Source organism: Ochotona princeps, chromosome 5 (genome assembly GCF_030435755.1).
Source record: "Ochotona princeps isolate mOchPri1 chromosome 5, mOchPri1.hap1, whole genome shotgun sequence".
Classification (NCBI taxonomy): domain Eukaryota; kingdom Metazoa; phylum Chordata; class Mammalia; order Lagomorpha; family Ochotonidae; genus Ochotona; species Ochotona princeps.
Window position 1 is genome coordinate 72318289 of NC_080836.1, and position 20087 is coordinate 72338375.

General features: G+C 39.5%; 1 protein-coding gene across 7 annotated transcripts in view; it reads left to right on the plus strand.

Moving 5' to 3' along the window:
- CCDC150 (coiled-coil domain containing 150) overlaps positions 1-20087 on the plus strand; it is a 91560-nt gene that overhangs the window by 44788 nt on the left and 26685 nt on the right. For 5 of the 7 annotated variants that reach the window (XM_058664762.1, XM_058664760.1, XM_058664757.1 and 2 more), the window contains 8 exons: positions 1862-1986; positions 2215-2392; positions 2924-2992; positions 9877-9990; positions 13732-13815; positions 16365-16472; positions 17982-18125; positions 19889-20017. In XM_058664762.1, coding sequence (XP_058520745.1) covers positions 1862-1986; positions 2215-2392; positions 2924-2992; positions 9877-9990; positions 13732-13815; positions 16365-16472; positions 17982-18125; positions 19889-20017 — 951 coding nt within the window. Of the gene's footprint in view, positions 1-1861; positions 1987-2214; positions 2393-2923; positions 2993-9876; positions 9991-13731; positions 13816-16364; positions 16473-17595; positions 18126-19888; positions 20018-20087 lie in introns of those variants that run through there. The other 2 variants (XM_058664761.1, XM_058664764.1) reach the window with 2 other exon arrangements.

Genomic DNA, 20087 nt, shown 5'->3' on the forward strand with positions numbered 1-20087 from the left:
ATAAAGTGTTTCAAAAATGTTACAAACTTAATTTTTATCATGTACTGTAAAGAACTCTGGGGAAGCTGGTAGGATGGGAGATGCTGTGGTATCATAGTCTAAGGCTTTGCCTGCAGCATCTCATGGGCCCCAGCTCAAGTCCTGGTTGCTCCATTTCTTTTTTTAAGATTTATTTATTTTTATAACAAAGTCAGATATACAGAGAGGAGGAGAGACAGAGGGGAAGATCTTCCATCTGAAGATTCACTCCCCAAGTGATACGCAACGGCCGGTGTTGCGCACATCCAAAGCCGGGAACCTGGAACCTCTTCCAGGTCTCTCATGCGGGTGCAGGGTCCCAAAGCTTTGTCCCATCCTCGACTGCTTTCCCAGGCCACAAGCAGGGAGCTGGATGGGAAGTGGAGCTTCCGGTATTAGAACCGGCGCCCATATGGGATCCCGGGGCGTTCAAGGCGAGGACTTTTAGCCACTAGGCCACGCCGCTGGGACCTGGTTGCTCCATTTCTAATCCAGCTTCATGCTTATGACCTGTACCCACAGGAGAGACCCAGAGGATGCTCCTGGTTTTGGATTAGCCCAGCACAAGTCATTGTAGCTTTTTGGGGAGTAAACCAGGAGGTGGAAGAGCTCTATTTCTGTCTTCTATCTATAACTTGGCCTTTCCAAAAAAAATAAATAAATAAACTTTCTGTATTATAGTTGGGAGTATGTATGAAATGTTAAGTTTGAGGGTAGGAGTTGTGTTGTAGTAGGTTAAGCTGCTCCTTGGAATGCCCCCACCCATACTAAATGCCAGTTCAGTTGTGAATCCTCACTCTGTTGCTTATAATCCAGGCTACTCATGAGTTCAACTGGAAGGCAGCGAATGATGGCTGAAGTACATGGTGGCTGAAGCCACCCATGGGAAAGACTGATGGAGTGCAGGGCTCCTCACTTCAGCCGGTCCAGTCTCGCTGTTACATTCACTTGGGGAACCTCTCCCTCTATTACTTTGCCTATCAAATAACTAGATAGGGAATTTTTTTTGAATGTTATGTTTTAATTCTAAAACTGAGCTGGAGAAAATAATTTTTGCAGGACAGTAGCAGTATCTGAACACAATTTAAGATTCTCAAAAGAATTCACATCAAACTTAAATATGATCATAAAAGAGTGGGATTTTTTTAGAGATGAAGGAACCTTTTCATTTTATATGCCTTTATATTGTTTTCCTTTTAAAATATACCAAGGGCCTGGTGTAGTGGCTCATTGGCTAAATCCTCACCTTGCAAGCGCTAGGATTCCATATGGATTCCAGTTTGTTTCTGGGCAGCTCCGCTTCCATCCAGCTCCTTGCTTATGGTCTGGGGAAGCAGTATAGGACAGCCCAAAGCCTTGGGACTTTGCACCAACACAAGTGCAAAGTCTTCTTGCAGACTTGGAAAAAGTTCCTGGCTCCTGGCTTTGGATTGCCTCAACTCTAGCCATTACGACCATTTGGGAGTGAACTAGTGAATACAAGCTCACCTCTATCTCTCCTTCTGTTTATAAACCTTATCTGCCTTTCCAATAAACATGAATGAATCTTTTAAAAGTTACTATACTGAAATTTAGAAGTACCAGAGTATTCTTAATATAATTTGTTGTCCTTAAAAATATGTTAGAATTAAAAATTTCAGATACTCCAGCATGCTGGGTAAATAATGCATGTTTAATAGGACACGGGGAAAGCTGGCCATTAAATTATTTGGAAAGAAAGTGCTCTTCATGTAGATGAACTTACCTTTTTAAAGTTAATTCAGTATCTTTTGTTAGATATGCCAAGTAATACCCACTCCTATGACTTTCTGCCGACTCAAGTTCTTAATATTACTCCTAACAGGTAGGACAGAAAATGATGACCCAGACATTTCAGGAACAAAGCCTAATACTGAATGCAGCTCATGCCACCATCACTAGTGAGCTACAGACAGTAGAGAATGAGAAAACCCAACTCCAAGAACATCTGTAAGTAAATAACAAATAGCAACTTGGGTGTTTCTTCTTGCAGTTATATTTTTTTTTATGGTTAATGAAATTGTTTAAGTCTGCATTTGCTGGGCTGACTCAAGACTCTGCCTTCAAGGAGCTAATTTTGTTCAAAAACTGTGGTAACTGCTCCTCTGAGAGAGGTGTGCTGTGCGAACATTCTGTCATTCTTTCTGTAACAATAGAGATGTTGCTTTCTATCTGCAGGGACCGTTTAATCCTTGAGCATAATCAGTGTGTGCACAAAGCACAGGAGGCTGAGAACAGAGCAGCTTTGCAAAAAGAACTTCTGGAATCAACTATTGCTAGGCTGCGAGGTGAACTGGAAGTGTCAATTCAAGAGAATAAGTCTCTACTGGAAGAGAAAGAAAGATTTCAGAGAGAGGTAGGTGGAAGCAGGTTGATACCAGTGCCTAGTTCTGATGTGATGATGTTGCTTTGAAGCACAAAAGAACAGAAACAAAACGCAGAAGTGGTTTGCCTGAATTGCCTGGTAAATCTCTAGGTGGCCTAATCTATGCATTTTAGCAGGTGTGGTAATCTAAGGCAGACAGTATGGTGTTCCCTAACAGAACACTAATGACTGTCCAATAATAATTCTTATGTCCTCGTGTTAGTTAAGGAGTCTGATTTTTCAAATGACTTCTGAAGGAGTGGGAGAGAGGAGGCTACAGAGCAGCCCTGCCTGCCTACTTGGGAGGATCCAGCAGATCTGGCATGCAGGCGTGTCTTGCTGATTTCAGGGCTATTTGTAAAGTTGGCTCTGCTTCCGACTCCCTGATTGGTCCCTTCTCTGAGAGGCTGTACTGTCTTTGTAGTGTAGGTATTAATTGACCTACAGGATGTATCTTAATGTGGAGCCTGTCAGCTGCAGTAAAATTGACCCATTGCTTTCTTTTTCCCCTTCTTTGGGCAGATTAATAAAACAGAAAAAGAAACAAAACAAGAGAAACACAATATGGAAACGGAATTAGCTAAAAACAAGGTATTGCACATTCTGTTAACGTTCTACTGTATTTTATTTCCAGTTATTGCTTCTTACTGTAGCAGCTTATCATATTAAGGAGCTGGATAATTTTAACACATCCTAAAATGTTTGGGTGTGAGGGGTGTGAGGGTAACAAGGCCATTGCCACTCAGAACATCTTACTGTCTCTGGGAGACATTTGCTCCTTGAGCCTGTGGGGTTCACCAGTGAGTCATCACTGCCTCTGGCATTGGTGTTTACTGAATGCTTTAACCAGGTGATCCCCAGAGAGGGAGCTGAAGGGCCCAGGAGAGGCACAGGGATGCTTGCTGACAATGCTGTTTTGTTTTTAAGCCTACCTAGGCTTCCTATTTACCTATTAGCACCTGCACTTTTTGAGATATCTTTTTCTGGGTTCTGAAAAAGTAAGTGTTCAAAGAAGCAAGCGGACTGTTATTAAAACAAAGCCAATTTTTTCAATATTACTGTTACCTCAGAACCAAGGGATTTGAGTATGTATTACTGTCATCTAGAGAATGTATCAAGCATAAGGAATGTTAGCTTGTCCCAGACAAAAATTCCAGCAATAGGTGTTGTGGGACAGAATCATCAAACCTTATTATTTATTTCTTGGCTTCTTGCTAGTCCAGATAACATTCTGTATATATGTAGAAGAAATTCTAACAATTAGGAAAAGAAGAAAAAGCTCACTTTTGAGCATAAACTCAAATACACTAACCATTAAGCTGGCAGGAGTTCCTTCTATGGTTCATACCTAAAATTCCCCCTAATAATCCTTGAGTTAAGATGACTTCCTAGGCACCAACAAAGTACTGGTTTGCTCAAATGTACTTTTATAAAAAAAAAATATTTTTTTTTATTCTTTTTTTTTTTTTACTTCATTAATTACATTGTATTATGTGACACAGTTACATAGATACTTGGATTCTCCCCACCCCTCCCCAAACCCTCCCACCATGGTGGATTCCTCCACCTTGTTGCATAACCACAGCTCAAGTTCAGTTGAGATTCCCCCATTGCAAGCGTATACCAAACATAGAGTCCAGCATCTTATTGTCCAGTCAAGTTCAACGGCTTCTTAGGTATACCCTCTCTGGTCTGAAGACAGAGCCAGCAGAGTATCATCCCAGTCAGTTGAAAGCTCCACCATACCATCAGCAAAAATTACATCATTATGGAATTAATTGACATAGTAATGAGTAATCAATATGTTAAAAGTAAATGCGAGTTCCCAGCCACCTTCTGTGACCACCTCACCTACATTTCAATTTTAGTTTATACACAACATATAACATTCATAACATAACATGTTATACATAACATCATATCATCTTAAATTAAGGCAAACATGTGGTATTTAACCTTTTGGGATTGGCTCATTTCCCTTAGCATTATGGTTTCCAGTTTGGCCCATTTGGCCACAAAGAACTGCATTTTGTTTTTTTTAATAGCTGAGTAGTATTCCATGGAGTAGATGAACCATAGCTTTCTTATCCATTCCTCTGTTGATGGGCATTTTGGTTGTTTCCGTGTTTTTGCAATTACTGATTGTGCTGTTATGAGCATAGGAGTGCATGTTGGTTTCTCATAAAACAATTGTTCTGGATATATTCCTAGGAGTGCTATTGCTGGATCATACGGTATGTTGAATTTGAGTTGTTTGAATATTCTCCATACTGATTTCCATAGAGGCTGTACCAGCCTGCAGTCCCACCAACAGTGGTGTAGGGTTCCTTTTTCCCCGCCACCTCGCCAACAAGTGTTGTTGGTGCTTTTATTCATGTGGGCCAGTCTTACTGGCCTTAGGTGGTACCTCATTGATGTTTTAATTTGGATTTCCCTTATTGCCAGGGAGCTTGAGCATTTTTTCATATGTTTATTTGCCATTTGGGTTTGTTCCTTTGTGAAGTGTTTGCCCATTTCCCGTGCCCATTTCTTGAGTGGCTTGTTTGTTTTGACATTTTGGTTGTTTTGTAGCTCTTTGTATATTCTGGAGATTAGCCCTCTATCACCTATGTCCTGTGCAAAGATCTTCTCCCATTCTATGGGTTTCCTTTTTACTTTGTTGATTGTTTCTCTAGCTGTACAGAAGCTTCTTAGTTTGATGAGGTCCCAATTGTTTATTTTGGTCTTGATTTCTACTGCTTTTGGAGTCTTTTTTAGGAAGTGAGGGCCTACCCCTAAGTGTTGCAGTGTGTTTCCAACATTTTCTTCCAAAAGTTTGAAGGTTTCTGGATGTAGGTTTAGATCTGTTATCCATTTAGATCTGATCTTAGTGTATGGTGAGAGATGTGGATCTATCTTTTTGTTTCTGCAGGCTATTAACCAGTTGTCCCAACAGCATTTATTGAACAAAAAAAAAATTATTTGAAAGGCAAATTTACAGAGACAATGAGAGACAGACAGACCTTCCGTCCACTAGGTTCACTTTCCAAATGGCCACAGCAGCCAGAGCTGAGCCAATCCAAAGCCAGGAGCCAGGAGCTTTTTTTAGGTTTCCCACATGGGGGCAGAATACCAAGGACTTAGGCCATCTTCCACTGCTTCCCTGGGGAATAAACCAGGAGCTGGATGGGAAGTAGAGCAGCCAGGATACAAACCGGCACCCATTTGGGATGCTGATAAATGAAGGTGGAGGATTAGCTTGTTAAGCCACAGTGCCAGCTCCTCAAATGTACATTTTAAAGTTGGTCAAATTGATGGTTACTAATTTTTTGCTCAAGAAATATTAATGTTACCTAGCTAAGGTAATTGCTGTGAAAAAGTTTATGATAAAAATATAGCATTATAATTTTGCTTGTGTGATTTCATTTGTCTTAATGTTGATCAACTGTAAGTAAATGGGGCTGAAAGATACTTGCTCATTGAAGTTCTATCAAGCCAGTTACATACAATACATACACAAAATTCTGTCTTTAAGTGTGTGTTCTTGTAAGGCTGTTGTTTAAAAGTTAGGCTTATTTTATTTTATTTTTTAATACATTTTATTATTGTTATTATTTTGATACAGTTTCATATTCCCTTATCCCCTCCGCAGTTCTCCCCCCCCCCCAGTTCCTCTATATCATTACTAACATATAGTTCTTCATACTCAGTCTTATGTCCATCATTGCGGGCATAGACAATGGCAGAGTCCAGAATCCTATTGTCAAGATATAGTAAACAGTTTCATTGTAAGTCCATCTTTGGAAGTAGAAACGCATACCACACTGTATCCTCACATCTGAATGTTAGTCTCAATTTCACAACTGCTGCACATCTCTTTAAATGAAAAGTCATGATTCAGAATCAACAATAGAAAGAAAAGAAGAAATTTACAATGCCATGAAGTTAAATGACATGTTATTAGATATGACAGTCTCCATTGCACAACTACTGTACATCCCCTTAAATGAAGAGCCACAAAACAAAATCAACATCCGGGAGAAAAAAATTAGCAACATCAAGAAGTTAAACAGCATGCTACTAAATGACTAATGTGTAGCTGAAGAAATGAAAATCAAGAACCTTCTTGAAGAAAATGATGCCACTGCATGATCTACGAGTCACTGAATGATTTAATCAGAAGGAAGTGTTTTGAAGAGATGAAAACAGAAAACAACAAAACCCATGTGACAGTTTCCGCTGCTCTTTGTTGAAGTGTGTCTCCTCCAGCCAATAAGCAGATGGGTTTTGTTTTCTAATCCGGTCTACTAATATATGATGTTTCAGCTTAAGCCATTTACATTCAGAGTTTAATATGTATGGGTGGTACTTTGGTCCTGTCATTTTAGGAATGGGTTGTTCATTGGTTTAGTCTTCTGTTGTCATTTTACTGGGATGTTCTTCCCATTTGCCTTTGGTTTTGGTAGGTGCTATTCCTCTTCTCTGTGAAGAGAACTTCTTGAAGTATCATTTGTAGGGCAGGTTTGGAAGAGCAAATTCTTTTAACTTTTCTTTACTGTGGAAGAATTTTATTTCATTTTCAAAGACAAAGGAAAGTTTTGCTAGGTATGTTATCCTGGGCCGACAATTTTTTTCTTTTATAATCTGGAATTTGTCACTCCATTCTCTTCTTGCCTGTAGATTTTCCTGTGAGAGATCTCCTGTGAGCTTAATTGGCGTTCCTTTATATGTCAGTTGATTTTTTTCACGTGCACATTTAAGGATCTTTTCCTTGTGTTCAGTTGAAGAGAGCTTGATGGTCATATGTCGTGGTGAAGATCGCTTTTGATCAAGCCTGTTGGGAGTTCTGTGCCCCTCCTGGATCTTGTTTCCCAATTCTTTCTCCAGATTAGGGAAATTTTCCTTTATTATTTCTTTGAATACATTTGCAAACTCAGCTTCTCTTTCTGCACCTTCTGGGACTCCCATAACTCTTATATTTGGCCCCTTAATAGTGTCTTTCAATTCTTGAATACTTTTTTTGGCCTGATCCAGCTCTGCTTCCAGCTTTTTGTTTGCTTCCCCCTGGTGACACGAAATATGTGCCAATTCTGAGATTGTTTCTTCTGCTTGCTTCATTCCATTTTGGAGACTCTCCATTGTACTTTTAATTTGCTCTACTGTGTTCTTAATTTCTGATATACCAGCCTTGATTTGCTTTATTGCTTCCTTAAATTCTTTGAACTCTTGCATGAGCTTCTCATTGTTGATCAGAATCTTTAAAATGAATCTTATGGATTCTGTGTGCCCCAGTTTCTTGATGTCTTCCTCAGTTAACTCTGAGATTGGCAATGGGTTTTGCTCCTTTGCAGGGGAGTCTTCAGTAATATTCATTGTGCTTTTGTCTCTTCTTTTGCTCTTGGTCATTGCACTTCTGGTTAGCAGAGTCTTCTTGGGGCAGGTTTCTAAGTTGTGTCACCCACAGGGCAACAATGCAATTTTACTTATTGCGATTGGCACACAACTTTTTGCTTGCAGCCGCTTGTGCCATAACCTCCAGCGAATTCCAGGTCTGGGTTCTTATGTTCTCCATAGCCCCAGCTCTTGGCTCACCACTCTCCACCTCCTATGATACAATGCTGAGGCTGCACTGTTGTCACTGCAACCTTTCTCCCACTTCCGGTTGGAGCAGGTCCCAGGATTAGAGAGACACCAGGTGTCCTATGTAGTTAGGTTGTTGGTGGCACTGATCATGTCGGAACCTGTTGGACGTTAGGTCTGGGTGCCACACGGACCTATTTTGACCGATACACTGCCAGAGTCAGTATTATTTTCCTGCGGGGCCAGTGCAGTCACGGACCTCAGCAAGTTCTCGCGAGATCAGCACATGTGCAGTTCACTATTGTCCCCTGCAGTCCCAAAGCTATTGCCACAGTGCCCAAAATGGCGCCTGATATACAACCACTACAGTTCTTGATCTGCTGGCCGTCAGATCCGAGGGCTATCCAGACCTGCCCTGGGTGAAATCCGTAGAATGCCACGTTGTTGCAGTTCACTGAGACAGAAATGAGCTCACTCCCAGCTCAGCACATGCTCCGTCCCTTCCCTTGCCCTTTTCTCCTTTAGCAAAATGGCGCCCAATTCAGCTCTAGGGGGCTGACTGGGCTATGGAATCCACTCTGTTCTCACACTGCCCGTCTGAGATCTGCTGCTCTTTGTCTGCTCCTGGTCAAATCAAACGGACCAGCACAACAGACAGTTCTTTGTCTGGGTTCACCACCCGAGCTTCCAGTGAAAGTCCCTTCCCACCTGGTTGCTGGTGGAGTTCCAGCTGCTGTGGAGTTCAGATCGCCATGCTGGAGTATCAGTCTCTGCAACACCACACCATTGTGTTCGCTGCTTTCCTGTGTTGGTCAGTCTCCAGGTACCCCTCTGCTGTTGTTCTGTCCCTTCCTATTTCCTGAAATATGTCCTCTCTGCTTCATCCTGATTAAATGTTTTTCCGTCTGCATAAACGTGTCCTTACCCTATTCCGCCATCTTGATTCTCCTAAAAGTTATTCTTATTTTAATGTACATCATTATACTGTATAAAAATTATTCTCTTAAGTGTATGTACAATTAATGAGTTTGACAAACACATTATCCTAACACAATCGGGATATAAAACATTTCTATAATTCAAGAAAGTTCTCTTGTGCCCTTTTTTTTAATCAACTCCTTCCTCTGCTCCCTTCTTCTGGAAATCACTGATTATTTTTCCTATCCCTGCAATTACGTCTTTTCTAGACTGTCATACAAGCGTAATGATACAGTATGTACAATGGTCCACATGCTGTATGATTCCATACAGAGTCAGTAAACCACAGAGAATGAAGGTAGAACAGTGATTGTGTTGGGTTGGGGAAATACAACAAATAGACAGTAAGTTCCAAGGCATACAAACTTTCTTTTTGGGGAGAAGAGATAATGAAAATGTTCTAAAATTGTGACACATGTGTGTGAGTATGTGCACGCATGCGTGCATACGTATTTGTAATAGATTTTATGGTGTATCTTTCAACTATGATAAATCACTTGATTCTAGTTTCATTTTTCGTAAATTTGTTGCAATTGTATATGTAAACATTCATGTCTGTTTTGACAGTTTTATGAAAGCAGGTAAGGTTTTTGTATATTGCTGCATCTGCTTTACCAATATTTTGTGGAGAATTTTTCATACATATTCATAAGTTTGAATTAATATGTAAGTGAATAAGTACTAGCAAGGTTTCCACTTTAACTATGTGAACTGTGTAAGTTGCAGTAACCCTACAGCTGAACACACACCAAAAAATGAAGAAATGGAAAAGAAAAGTTTTTAAACATCCTACAGTTCAGTCTGACTGGTCATATCACCAGATATAGGTGGAGGGTCATGTGTGTTAGGTGTCTACATTTTAGTGTTAAAAATGTGATTTTAAAAGTAAGATTTTTAAATCAAGCATAAGTGGTTTATTTTTGTTTTGTTTTTCAAAGGCAGACATAAATACATTAAATGAAAACCTGCAGACACTATTGGAAGAAAATAAAAACCTGGCAAATCAAATGGCTTCCCTAGACGTTCAGCAAATCACTTCTGATTACCATGGGGTGGGTATAAAAAGGTCAGTCTAAAGTAGGAAGTAAGGATTCATGAGAAAAAATGTTTATTCAGAAGGTGGGTTTTCTTTGTGTTTTAATGATATTCAGGACTCAGAGTAAATATGTCCAAAACTCCTGCATTATTCAAACAATAAAGAATTTACAAAGCCAAGAATTTGAGGCATTTGCCTACACAGAACATCTTTGAAACTGAAAAGTGCGACTGTATCTGATGTTTTAAAACTCTTCTTCCATGTAGTATGAGGAATAATTTTATAAGTTTTATAAGTTTCCTACTGACAGTGCCCTCTGTTAGGTAGTTGATAGATTTCTAGAAGTTGCTTGACAAGATCTGTGCATGCTACATAAATGACAGAGTTCTTACAGATGTCCTTCCAGGAAAGAGGATTTAACACGATGATCATTCTGCTAAGAAGCTAGTAATTACCCTTCTTGCTTTTGAATATTTGAAAAAGAATCACTGTAGCATCCGCATAATCTGAAAGTTAATGCATGTGTTTCCTAATCTGAGTAGATTCTAATTCTCTGATAAATTGCTTATTACTTTCAGTATGAAAAATTACAGACTTGGCCAAATCATGGTACATTTTTAGAACTTTTGAGCCAGGCTTTTTAGGTTTCATTTCGGCTATGACCTTGGGAAGGATCTTTGACTTCTCTAAGCCTCATTTTCTTAGTCAAGGTGAAGCTAATAATACTATTTCTATGAGTAATTTGAAGATTAATACATGAAAACCATTTAGCAATATCTACCATTCACTGAATTCTAATTATCTGAACCTTCCCAGGAAAAAAGAGCCTATTGGAATGATGTGATCTTATTAGTTGGAGTTCTTAGTATGAACATCAGATCAGCCCTCCCAGGATCAAAGAATAGGCTGTGTTCTTTGCTTATTGTTTATCTGGGTTTATCCAACTTTTCAATTTGGATCCCTCTGGAAGATCAGATCCAGTTATTTCCTGAACCCACTGCCAGTGAGGAGGCCTAACAAACCTACACTGTTAGTGATGTTGACGGAACTTGCCAACGTTCCTTTTTTGCTTTCTGATCTCATGTCTATTATCAGATATATTTTTTTACTTCATCACCTTAATTTTATTTTTTAAGATATTTATTCTTTTAAACAGATTCAATATAGTTTGTAAATACAATTCTGAGAACATAGTGATGTTCCCTTTCTCCTTCCTTCATTCTTCCTTTGTTCCTCCCATACTTTTTCCTTCTTTCCTCTTTAATTTTTTTTAAAGATTTATTTACTTTTATTGGAAAGGCAGATATACAGAGAGGAGGAGAGACAGAAAAGATCTTCCATCCGATGATTCATTCCCCAAGTGGCTGCAACGGCTGGAGCTGAGCCAGTCTGAAGCCAGGAGCATCTTCTGCGTCTCCCACACAGGTGCAGGGTCCCAGTGCTTTGGGCCATCCTCCACTGCTTTCCCAGGCCACAAGCAGGGAGCTGGATGGGAAGTGGAGCTGCCGGGATTAGAACTGGGGTCCCTTGGCCCAGCAGCGTGGTCAAGTGGCTAAAGTCCTCGCCTTGAACATGCCTGGATCCCATATGGATGCCGGTTCTAATCCCGGCAACTCCACTTCCCATCCAGCTCCCTGCTTGTGACCTGGGAAAGCAGTTGAGGATGGCCCAAAGCCTTGGGTTCCTGCACCCGTGTGGGAGACTTGGAAGAGGTTCCTGGCTCCTGGCTCCAGATCGGCACAGCACCGGCCGTTGTGCTCATTTGGGGAGTGAATCTTCAGATGGAAAATCTTCCTCTCTATCTCTCCTCCTCTCTATATATCTGACTTTGTAATAAAAAAAAAAAAAGAACCGGGGCTCCTATGGGATCCCAGCGCATTCAAGGCAAGGACTTTAACTGCTACTCTGTTGCGCCAGGCCCTGTAAGATGATATATTTTAGGTTTCTGTTACAGTAAAAAGGCTTAGTACTTCACACAATAAGAAGTTTAACAATTATAAAACAAAAGACCTAAGTTTAGTGGGCTTATAGAAAATGGCTAGAAACAATTGAATGGAAAAATGATTTCACTCATTTATGAAAAATTTTAAAGTAATCATAGGTTTTTAAAAACTATAGTATTGTATTTTTAACCCTTGTTTTAGAAAAGGTACAAGACAAGGTTTTTAAAAATGTTTTAATTTTTTAATTTTATGGCATAATTGCATAGGGTCTGGGATTTCCCTACCCACTCCCCGAATTCCCAACCCCCAGCTGATCTTCCCCATCTTATTACAGTAGTAGAGCCCTTCATAAGCAGTTATATGTCCATTAGTCTGTTACTTGTGTCCTGACATTGCTAATACAGACAACGCCAGACAGTCCAGCATCCTGTTATCAAGACGTATCCACAAGTTTCATTTGGAGTACTTTGAGCACCACAGTAGTTAATGCCCTGTGATTGAGTCTGAGTTTTTATGCTGAATTTACATGGTTTTAAAAGGGTAGGTGATGCACAAAAGGAACTCACTCTTCATGCCGTTTCCATAGTTGATTAATCTAGAATGTCTAAAATCCCAGTTCTTCTAGTTAAGGCAGCTAGCAAATAAAAAACAATGTTGCACGCTTGAATGCCTAGTAGCGTCTGTAAAGATTTTGAAGACATAAAAATGATTTTCACTTATATAAAATCTTGTTTGGGATGTGTTTTTGCTTTTACCTAGAAATAGATGTATTGGTGTCAAAACACTTAAAATGAAGTAAAGTACACTCCAAAATGAATAAAGTGCACCGTAGAGTATTGCTGTGGAATAACTGGTGATGTTGGAGATGCTGAGGAACATCTGTGTGAATCAATACCCCTGCACACATGGCTTCCTTAGCAGTTTGTCCAAAGCTGAACTTAAAAGTCTAAATTTTTTTACTTGAAGTAGTTAGAAAGAAAAAACATTCTATTGCTCATACATTAAGTAGATATAAGCCAGAAGTACCAAATTATGTTAGTATGTACTAATTGACTAAGAATTTGTACTCAAGATTAACTGCAGATAATCCATAATGCAGCTGGCAGCCTGTGAGTGATTAAAATTTTGTGAAGATCATTTTGACAGAAAACACTGGTTATTTCCAGTTAACATACAACATTGACATTGCTTTGGAAAGTGAAAATTTCTATATTCCTTCACTAATACTAGTCATTGTGTTTTATAAGGTATGACTAAAACTTTAAGTAGATATTTTTCTGATAGTCTTAAATAACATGAAACTGTTCTTAAGTTTTGAATCGTGAGTATGTCTTTGCATTAAATCTAGAACTTTCAGTAATATTTTTCCTCAGGTAACACTTTGTTGAGTGCTTAATCCGCTGATGAATATGAATCTCCAATAAGCATTTGAGGTTTCTTCGGAGATTTGTTTTTTTGCTGCTCTTCATTGCTATAACTGAAGTGCTCTTTGTTAGTAGTTGTGGCCATTTGCAGTTGTTGTTTCCCGAAAGAACTGAATAGTGCTTTCGAAATTTCTGATGCAATTACACCAAGTCAGAGTTGGACTACAAAGGAATAACCAAAATAAAATAAAAACTCAACACAAAAAACAACAAACCCCGGTAATCTTATAGCTTCCTACTTTTATTAGCTCTGTGTTAGCAAGCTGACCAGCTATCTAGGAAAAGCAGCAATAGCAAACAGGAATCTTAATGTTATTACTACAAAATGTAGATTTTAAAAAGGACTGATTATGTGTCAAAAGGTACTGACATCTGTGTTTGCTTTATCAGCTTGCCCACCAGAAGGTGGAAAAAGTCTTAGGAAAAATTACGGAGAGTAAAAACAAACTGGCTTATGAAAAAGGAAAGCTCCAGGTATGAGATTTATTCTTTGATTTTTCTTTTTTCTTAAAATTTTTATTTAGAAGGCAGAGAAAGAAAAGTGAGTCTATCCGCTGGTTCATTCCTCAATTTCTCAGAAAGAGCCGGGGCTGACCTAGGGAGCGTAGAACCGCACCCCTGCCTCTCATATCAAGTATCAAGGGACCTAAGTGTTTGAACCACGTTCTGCTGCCTCCCAGGATTACATTAATAGGAAGCTGAATGGGATAGCTGAGAAGCAGGGATTTGAACCAAGCACTTAGATGTGGGATGATGGCTTAATGTTTCATACCTAAAAGACTGCCCGTGTTTCGTGGTGGCCCGGTCCGTGAGACCCAGGGGTGGTGGGTCTGGCAGGTTCCGAGTGGCATGGCCTGGAACCTTGGACCTGCCTGTGCAGTGGATGCTGTATCCGTGAACCTCAAGGGTGGGGAGTCCAGCCTGGCCCTGGATCTTTTGGCCTAGGTCCTAGGGCACACCTACATGGTAGGTAACGGGTCCGTGAGCCCTGTGGGTGGAGGAGTCAAGTGGGGTCTCAGTCTCCTGGCCCCGGTCCTTGGACCTGCCTGCTTGGTGGGTGCTGGATCTGTGAGCCCCAAGGTGGGGGGGCCTGGAGAGGCCTGGGTCACCTGGCCCAGGTGAATGAGCCCACCTCATGGTAGGGGCCAGGTCTGTGAGCCCCAGGGGCAGGGACCTGGTGGGTCCTGGGTCACATAGCCTGGGGCCTTGGGCTTACCTACATGATGGGCACTGGATCTGTGAGCCCAAAGGTTTGAGGGATCTGGCTTGGCCCGAGGCCTCTAGCTCAGGTCTATGAGCCCACCTAGGAGAACTGGTCCTCCTCAGTGTAGAGGATTGAGTGCTTGAACGGTAGACCATGGTGCACGTGGAGGACATGGTAGCTCGCTGGGGCCCGCAGAGGACATCCAGCACCATAGCAAAGAATGGAGAACAGAACATATAGACAACTACCCCAGCCAAACGATGATAGCAAATATCTGGGTGAAAGGAGACTCTAAGGGCGATTGTGTCAGCCACTGGACATTGGAAGGGATTCCTCATCCATAGATCAGCGAGATCAAGAGTGTTTCTGAACTGTCACATCCACCTGGGCAGAACCTTTGGAGCATGCACCACATTGTGACCCTGGGTTGATATCAGGTGGCCTTTCCCCATCCTTGGGTCCTGGAATGATTGGGAGGTTCGTTATGGCCTATCCCCCTATCTCTCCCGTCTCCCCCAGAAATGGGAAGGAGAAATGGAAAGTTGGAAACAATGATCACAACCCACTTTTCCCTAACCGTGGATCCTTCCCACCCTTATTGACTATGTAAACATCACCTAAAATTAATATATTTATATATACCCCCATCTTTTAAAAAATGTGTGATAAGAGGCAAATTTAAAAGTCTCCACAGTCAAATATGGTCTGCTTTCCCTTGAGCTATATAGGCTAATAGCAGTTTGTTTATGTTTAAAATGAGGGTAGTTGTGGTACCAGTAACTCCCTTTAATGACAGCCATTTTAATGAGAACCATGATTGTTCCTGATGGCTTTGGAGAGGCGTACACACAGCTTTTACAGTACACCATGGAGAAGCAGAAATAAGCTGGCAGAAGTCAAAGCAGCAGCCTGCTAATGGACAGGGAAGATCTCACCTGAACAATGCAGCCTTGCCAAAAAAAACTTAGTCTTAGTACTCAAATTTTAAAAGCTCCTAAAAAATGTTAAGTATGTATAGCCAAAAAAGTATTTGCTTGCCAAAGAAAGATAGGAAATAGCATATTGCAAGAAGAAAAAAATTTAAGATGAAATTTTGGATGGAAATATTACTGGTAGCCTCATAATATTGTTTTATATGAGAGAATTGGGTCTGTGAGAAACATGGAAAAACAATTTGGACACTTGAAAGTCTATGAGGGATATTTTTTAAGTGAATGGAAAAAGCATATTTTGTAAAGCCTGTGCATAGATTTCAAAATATTTTGTACCAAAATAAACATCCTTTAATTCTATATTTCTACAAACTTTGTGGAGTATTCCTGAATTAATGATTTTTTTCACTGTGCAAAGTGATTGTTTTACTTAAAGTGAAAAATCAAATGTCTCAATTTAAATCAACAAGTAAAAGTTCCATTTTCCATGAGAAAACTTCTGTGATTTTCTGTCAGTAAAACACAAAATTCTCTGTGATTCTTGCCTACTAACAATTTTAATCTCTATATTCAAATAGTTTTTGACTGTTAGGTTCCACAGTTTATTTATAGTTAAATATAACAGCCACAAATTTCATTGTTACATTCATGAAGCATATCTATTTGAAGTTTCCGCTGAGCAGTCAGTACTAATCAAATAAGCTATTTGAGCCGGTACAGCCAGCCTACTTTTGGCTGCGCCCTGATATAGTATCCTTTACATGGTTAGAAAACCTTTGGATTATTTGTTACAAGTTGTGTTGCATGACTATTTTGCAACACTCCTGACTTTTTCTCCTTTTAGAGTATATTTGTCTTATTTTGTTATCTTTCTGTTTTCTCCCTAGATAAAAGTTAAACAGCTTGAACAACAACTACATGCTTTTACTGAAACCAACCAACAGAATGATCATCTATGCAAGCTGAATAAGGCTCTAGAGGCCAAATATGACCAGGTGTGATTAATATCTACAAAAGCAGATTGCAGTTACATTGTTGAGGGTTTGTTTTTAAGATTTATTCATTTAAAAATACATATATAATTATTGATTTATTTGAAAGAATAACAAAAAGGGAGAGACCCAGACCACAGCCATGTGTGGGCCAGGCTGAAACCAGGAGCCAGGTACTCCATCCTGGTCTTCCACACTGGTGTCAGGAGTCAGAATATTTGAGCCAACTTGTGCCTTCCTAGGTGTGAGCAGGAGCCTGGAGGCTTTGGTATGTGAACTAGAGTATGCAAGGAGTGACTTAACACATTACAAAACAATGCCAGGTCATTTGTATTTTCTAAGAAACTTGTTGATGTTTTTCAACATACATGCAGTCCCACAAAAATGAGTGTGCTCTTATCTGTTTCAGTTTAACAAATATTTTTTAAGCACTTACTATGTACAAGGATCTGATAAACCATAGGGAAATTTACCTGGAGCAAGATTGCTGTATACAACTTCTGAAAGGATGTATAGGAATGTACTCAAATATTTTTTTCATAGAGAATCTTTTCAGAAAATGATATCAGTAAACATTCATAAGGACACATTGTTAAAATTAAAAGCACGTTCATGGAGGAAGTAGCTTTTAATTTAAGCCTTAAAGGTGTTGGCAGACATTATCTTTTGAATTAGAGGTAAATTCAAATTCAGATTTCAGTGCCAATAAAATCTTTTTATAACAGACAGATATTCTCCTAAAAGAAGTATCAGTTGTAAAGATGTTTGCTTATCAGCCTGGTGGCCACTAAGGCAGAAAATCTATAGATCATATATTGTAGCAGACTGAGAAAAATTGAACAAGCAATGGATAGAAAACATTTAGTGAAGAACTTAACCTGGAAATCTGTTACCACAAGAAGATGATTCATTTTAATCATTTGTAAATTTATGATATATATCATTAGCTTAAGTAATTTTTTAACTTTAATGTCTCTGCTGTTTCATGTATATCTACCCGTAGTAACCAAGACACTGGAGTATGTCTTTAAGTGGAATATTCCCAGCGTTCTAACCACCTTGACTCCACTGGTGGGTGATGAGGTCATAAAGTTAGTAAAGGGGACATCATTAGATATGCTCTCCTACAGGGACTTTGGTTTAAGGTCTTTTTCTTCAGTAGGTTATATGGTACAGTGTGATCTTTTCCTTCTGAAAGCAAAGGAACACACTTTCAAATGTATTTTTCACTGTGACTTCTTTCAAAAGAGCCTGTGTTGGTTTTCTTAGTACAGTGAGTACTTCTTGAGAAGTAACTTGAGGTTTAGTTGATTTTATTGTTTTTAACTGGTGATGCCTCCAAGAAAAAAGAAATCTCCCGAGAGGCCTGCATCTTCAAAATCCCTGGAAAGCTCTAGGCCCTATGTATATAATGCTAAGGAAAGAGCATCAGTTGGTTTTCCTAGTGTTATTCCAAGTTCAACACGTCGTGTGACCTTTGCACCTACCTTGCCTTCTGTGAAAATGTCTCAGGAGATTGGAGACTCCAGAATCTCTCTAAAGACTCTTCTGAATGCTATTAAAACCATGGAGGGAAGACTAGAAGGCAAAATAGACATTCTTGCCTCGAGACCATTACTGAGTGATGAGTCACCAAATTTTCTTAAACGAGAGTCGGTAAGTTAAGACCAAACTAAGTCTTAAGGAAATTTAATATCTAGACAAGAATGGAGGTAAGCAGCAACAGTCCAGAAAGATTCCTGAGGATAAGAGTAAGAAGAAAATGTGGGTCTCTGCAGATGGGAAGAACTGATGATGGATGATTTAGGTATGGATGGTAGACGAGCACTTGACAGATATTAAGCTTCAGTGATAGGAGAAATGCAAATACAACCACAGTAATGTACTCCCATATATCAATTAAAATGTCTGAATTTTATAAACTGGTCATGGTAGGGATCAGTGATGACGTGAGGCAGCTGGGTCTCACTGCTGAGGAGAATGTAAAATGGCACAACTACTTTGGAAGGTAGTTTGGTAGTTTATTTAAAACTAATGTATACTACCTCCATATGATCCAGCCAGTTCACTATTGAAGTATTTGATAATGAAAGCATGTGTACCCAAAGACTTAGCCACAGTGTTCACAGCAGCTAGACTTATGAAAGCTTCAATCTGGGAACCACTCAAGTGAGCAACAGGTGAATAGATCAGTTAATTGTGCTATATCAAGGTAATAGAATATTAAGCAACAGAAGTGAGAGAACTGTGGACACTTGCACCAGATTGAATTCATTTCAGTGATAAAAAAGTCACTTAGAAAGTGCGTGCAGTATGCTTCCATTTGCATTAAATGCTAGAAAATGAAGACTATTATAATAGAAAGCAAGACCAGTGATTGTTTTGGGTTTAGGTGTGCAAACAGGAAGACCCTGAGCTGGGGAAACACTGGAGGCAACATTAAGAAACTAGGGATAATGGAAATATTCTGTCCTATGCTTTCAGGGGTCTTTATGTACTTCAAAACTTACCAAATGCCCGCTTTTAGGTCTGTGCATCTGTTATCAGTTATACATAAGTAAAACTATCAAAAAAATGAAATGCACCTGTTAAACTTACACTAACATGTGTAACATTGTTGAAGGGGGAAAAGCATGACAGAGAGTGAATTAATGATCGTTGAAGGGTGGGATGGATTTAGAGGGAGTGTGAATAGGAAGAGGAGCACCTTTGTGGTGATGAATAGTTGTGTATCTTGAATATAATAATGGTCATGTATTTGGGATCAAATTACATAGAAACATATATGCATGCCCCTCAGCTCATACCCACCCATCCCAGCTCACACAGGGATGATTGAACAGGGGAAAACTGAAATCTATAATTTAGTTCACACTGATGTATCTGGTTTTGATGTTGAACAACAATAATCAGATGTTATTAGAAGCAGGATGAAGGATATTGTACTATATTTTCTATAGTATATGAATATGTATCTTCAAAATAAGTTTAATATTTTAAAAAGTTGAAATGTATGTGAAATTACTGTGCAGCTCCAACTAAGAATGTCAGACTTAAAATTCGGATACCTCCAGTTATGATTTTTTTCTATTGTAGCATTTTATAGATATTTAGTAAGTATTTATCCGTGCTTTTGTTAACTTGGGTGTTTTCCAAAGGAGGCGTTCAACGATAATTTCTTGTCATTTTATCTTTCAGCTTCATGGATAGGCTTATTCTCCCTGTTCATGCAGTTTCCTTTAAAGGGATAAGCTGCAAATAAAGATGGAATTGTTTATAGTAGTAGGTAAACATGCATTTAAACATTTCAGGCTTACCTTCCGGATGGCTGTGTGTTCCGCATTTGCCTTTTACATCGCTGTGTCTTTCTCACTGTTTGTTGGTATTTTAGAACATTTTTTTTTCTTTTTTCTACCAAGGTGAAATCTATTCTTGAAAAAAATGAAGAAGAGCTGTGCCAAGCAGTGAAGTCTCGTGATGCAGCACTAAAAGAGAGTCAGCGGCTCAAGGGCGACCTGGAGGCTTTGGAGGACAGAGAAAGCAAGAAGGTGGGTGGCAGCCTGGCTTGGCATGTGCTGTGGACACGAAGCGCTTCTCAGCTTTCAGGAGCCAGTCCTT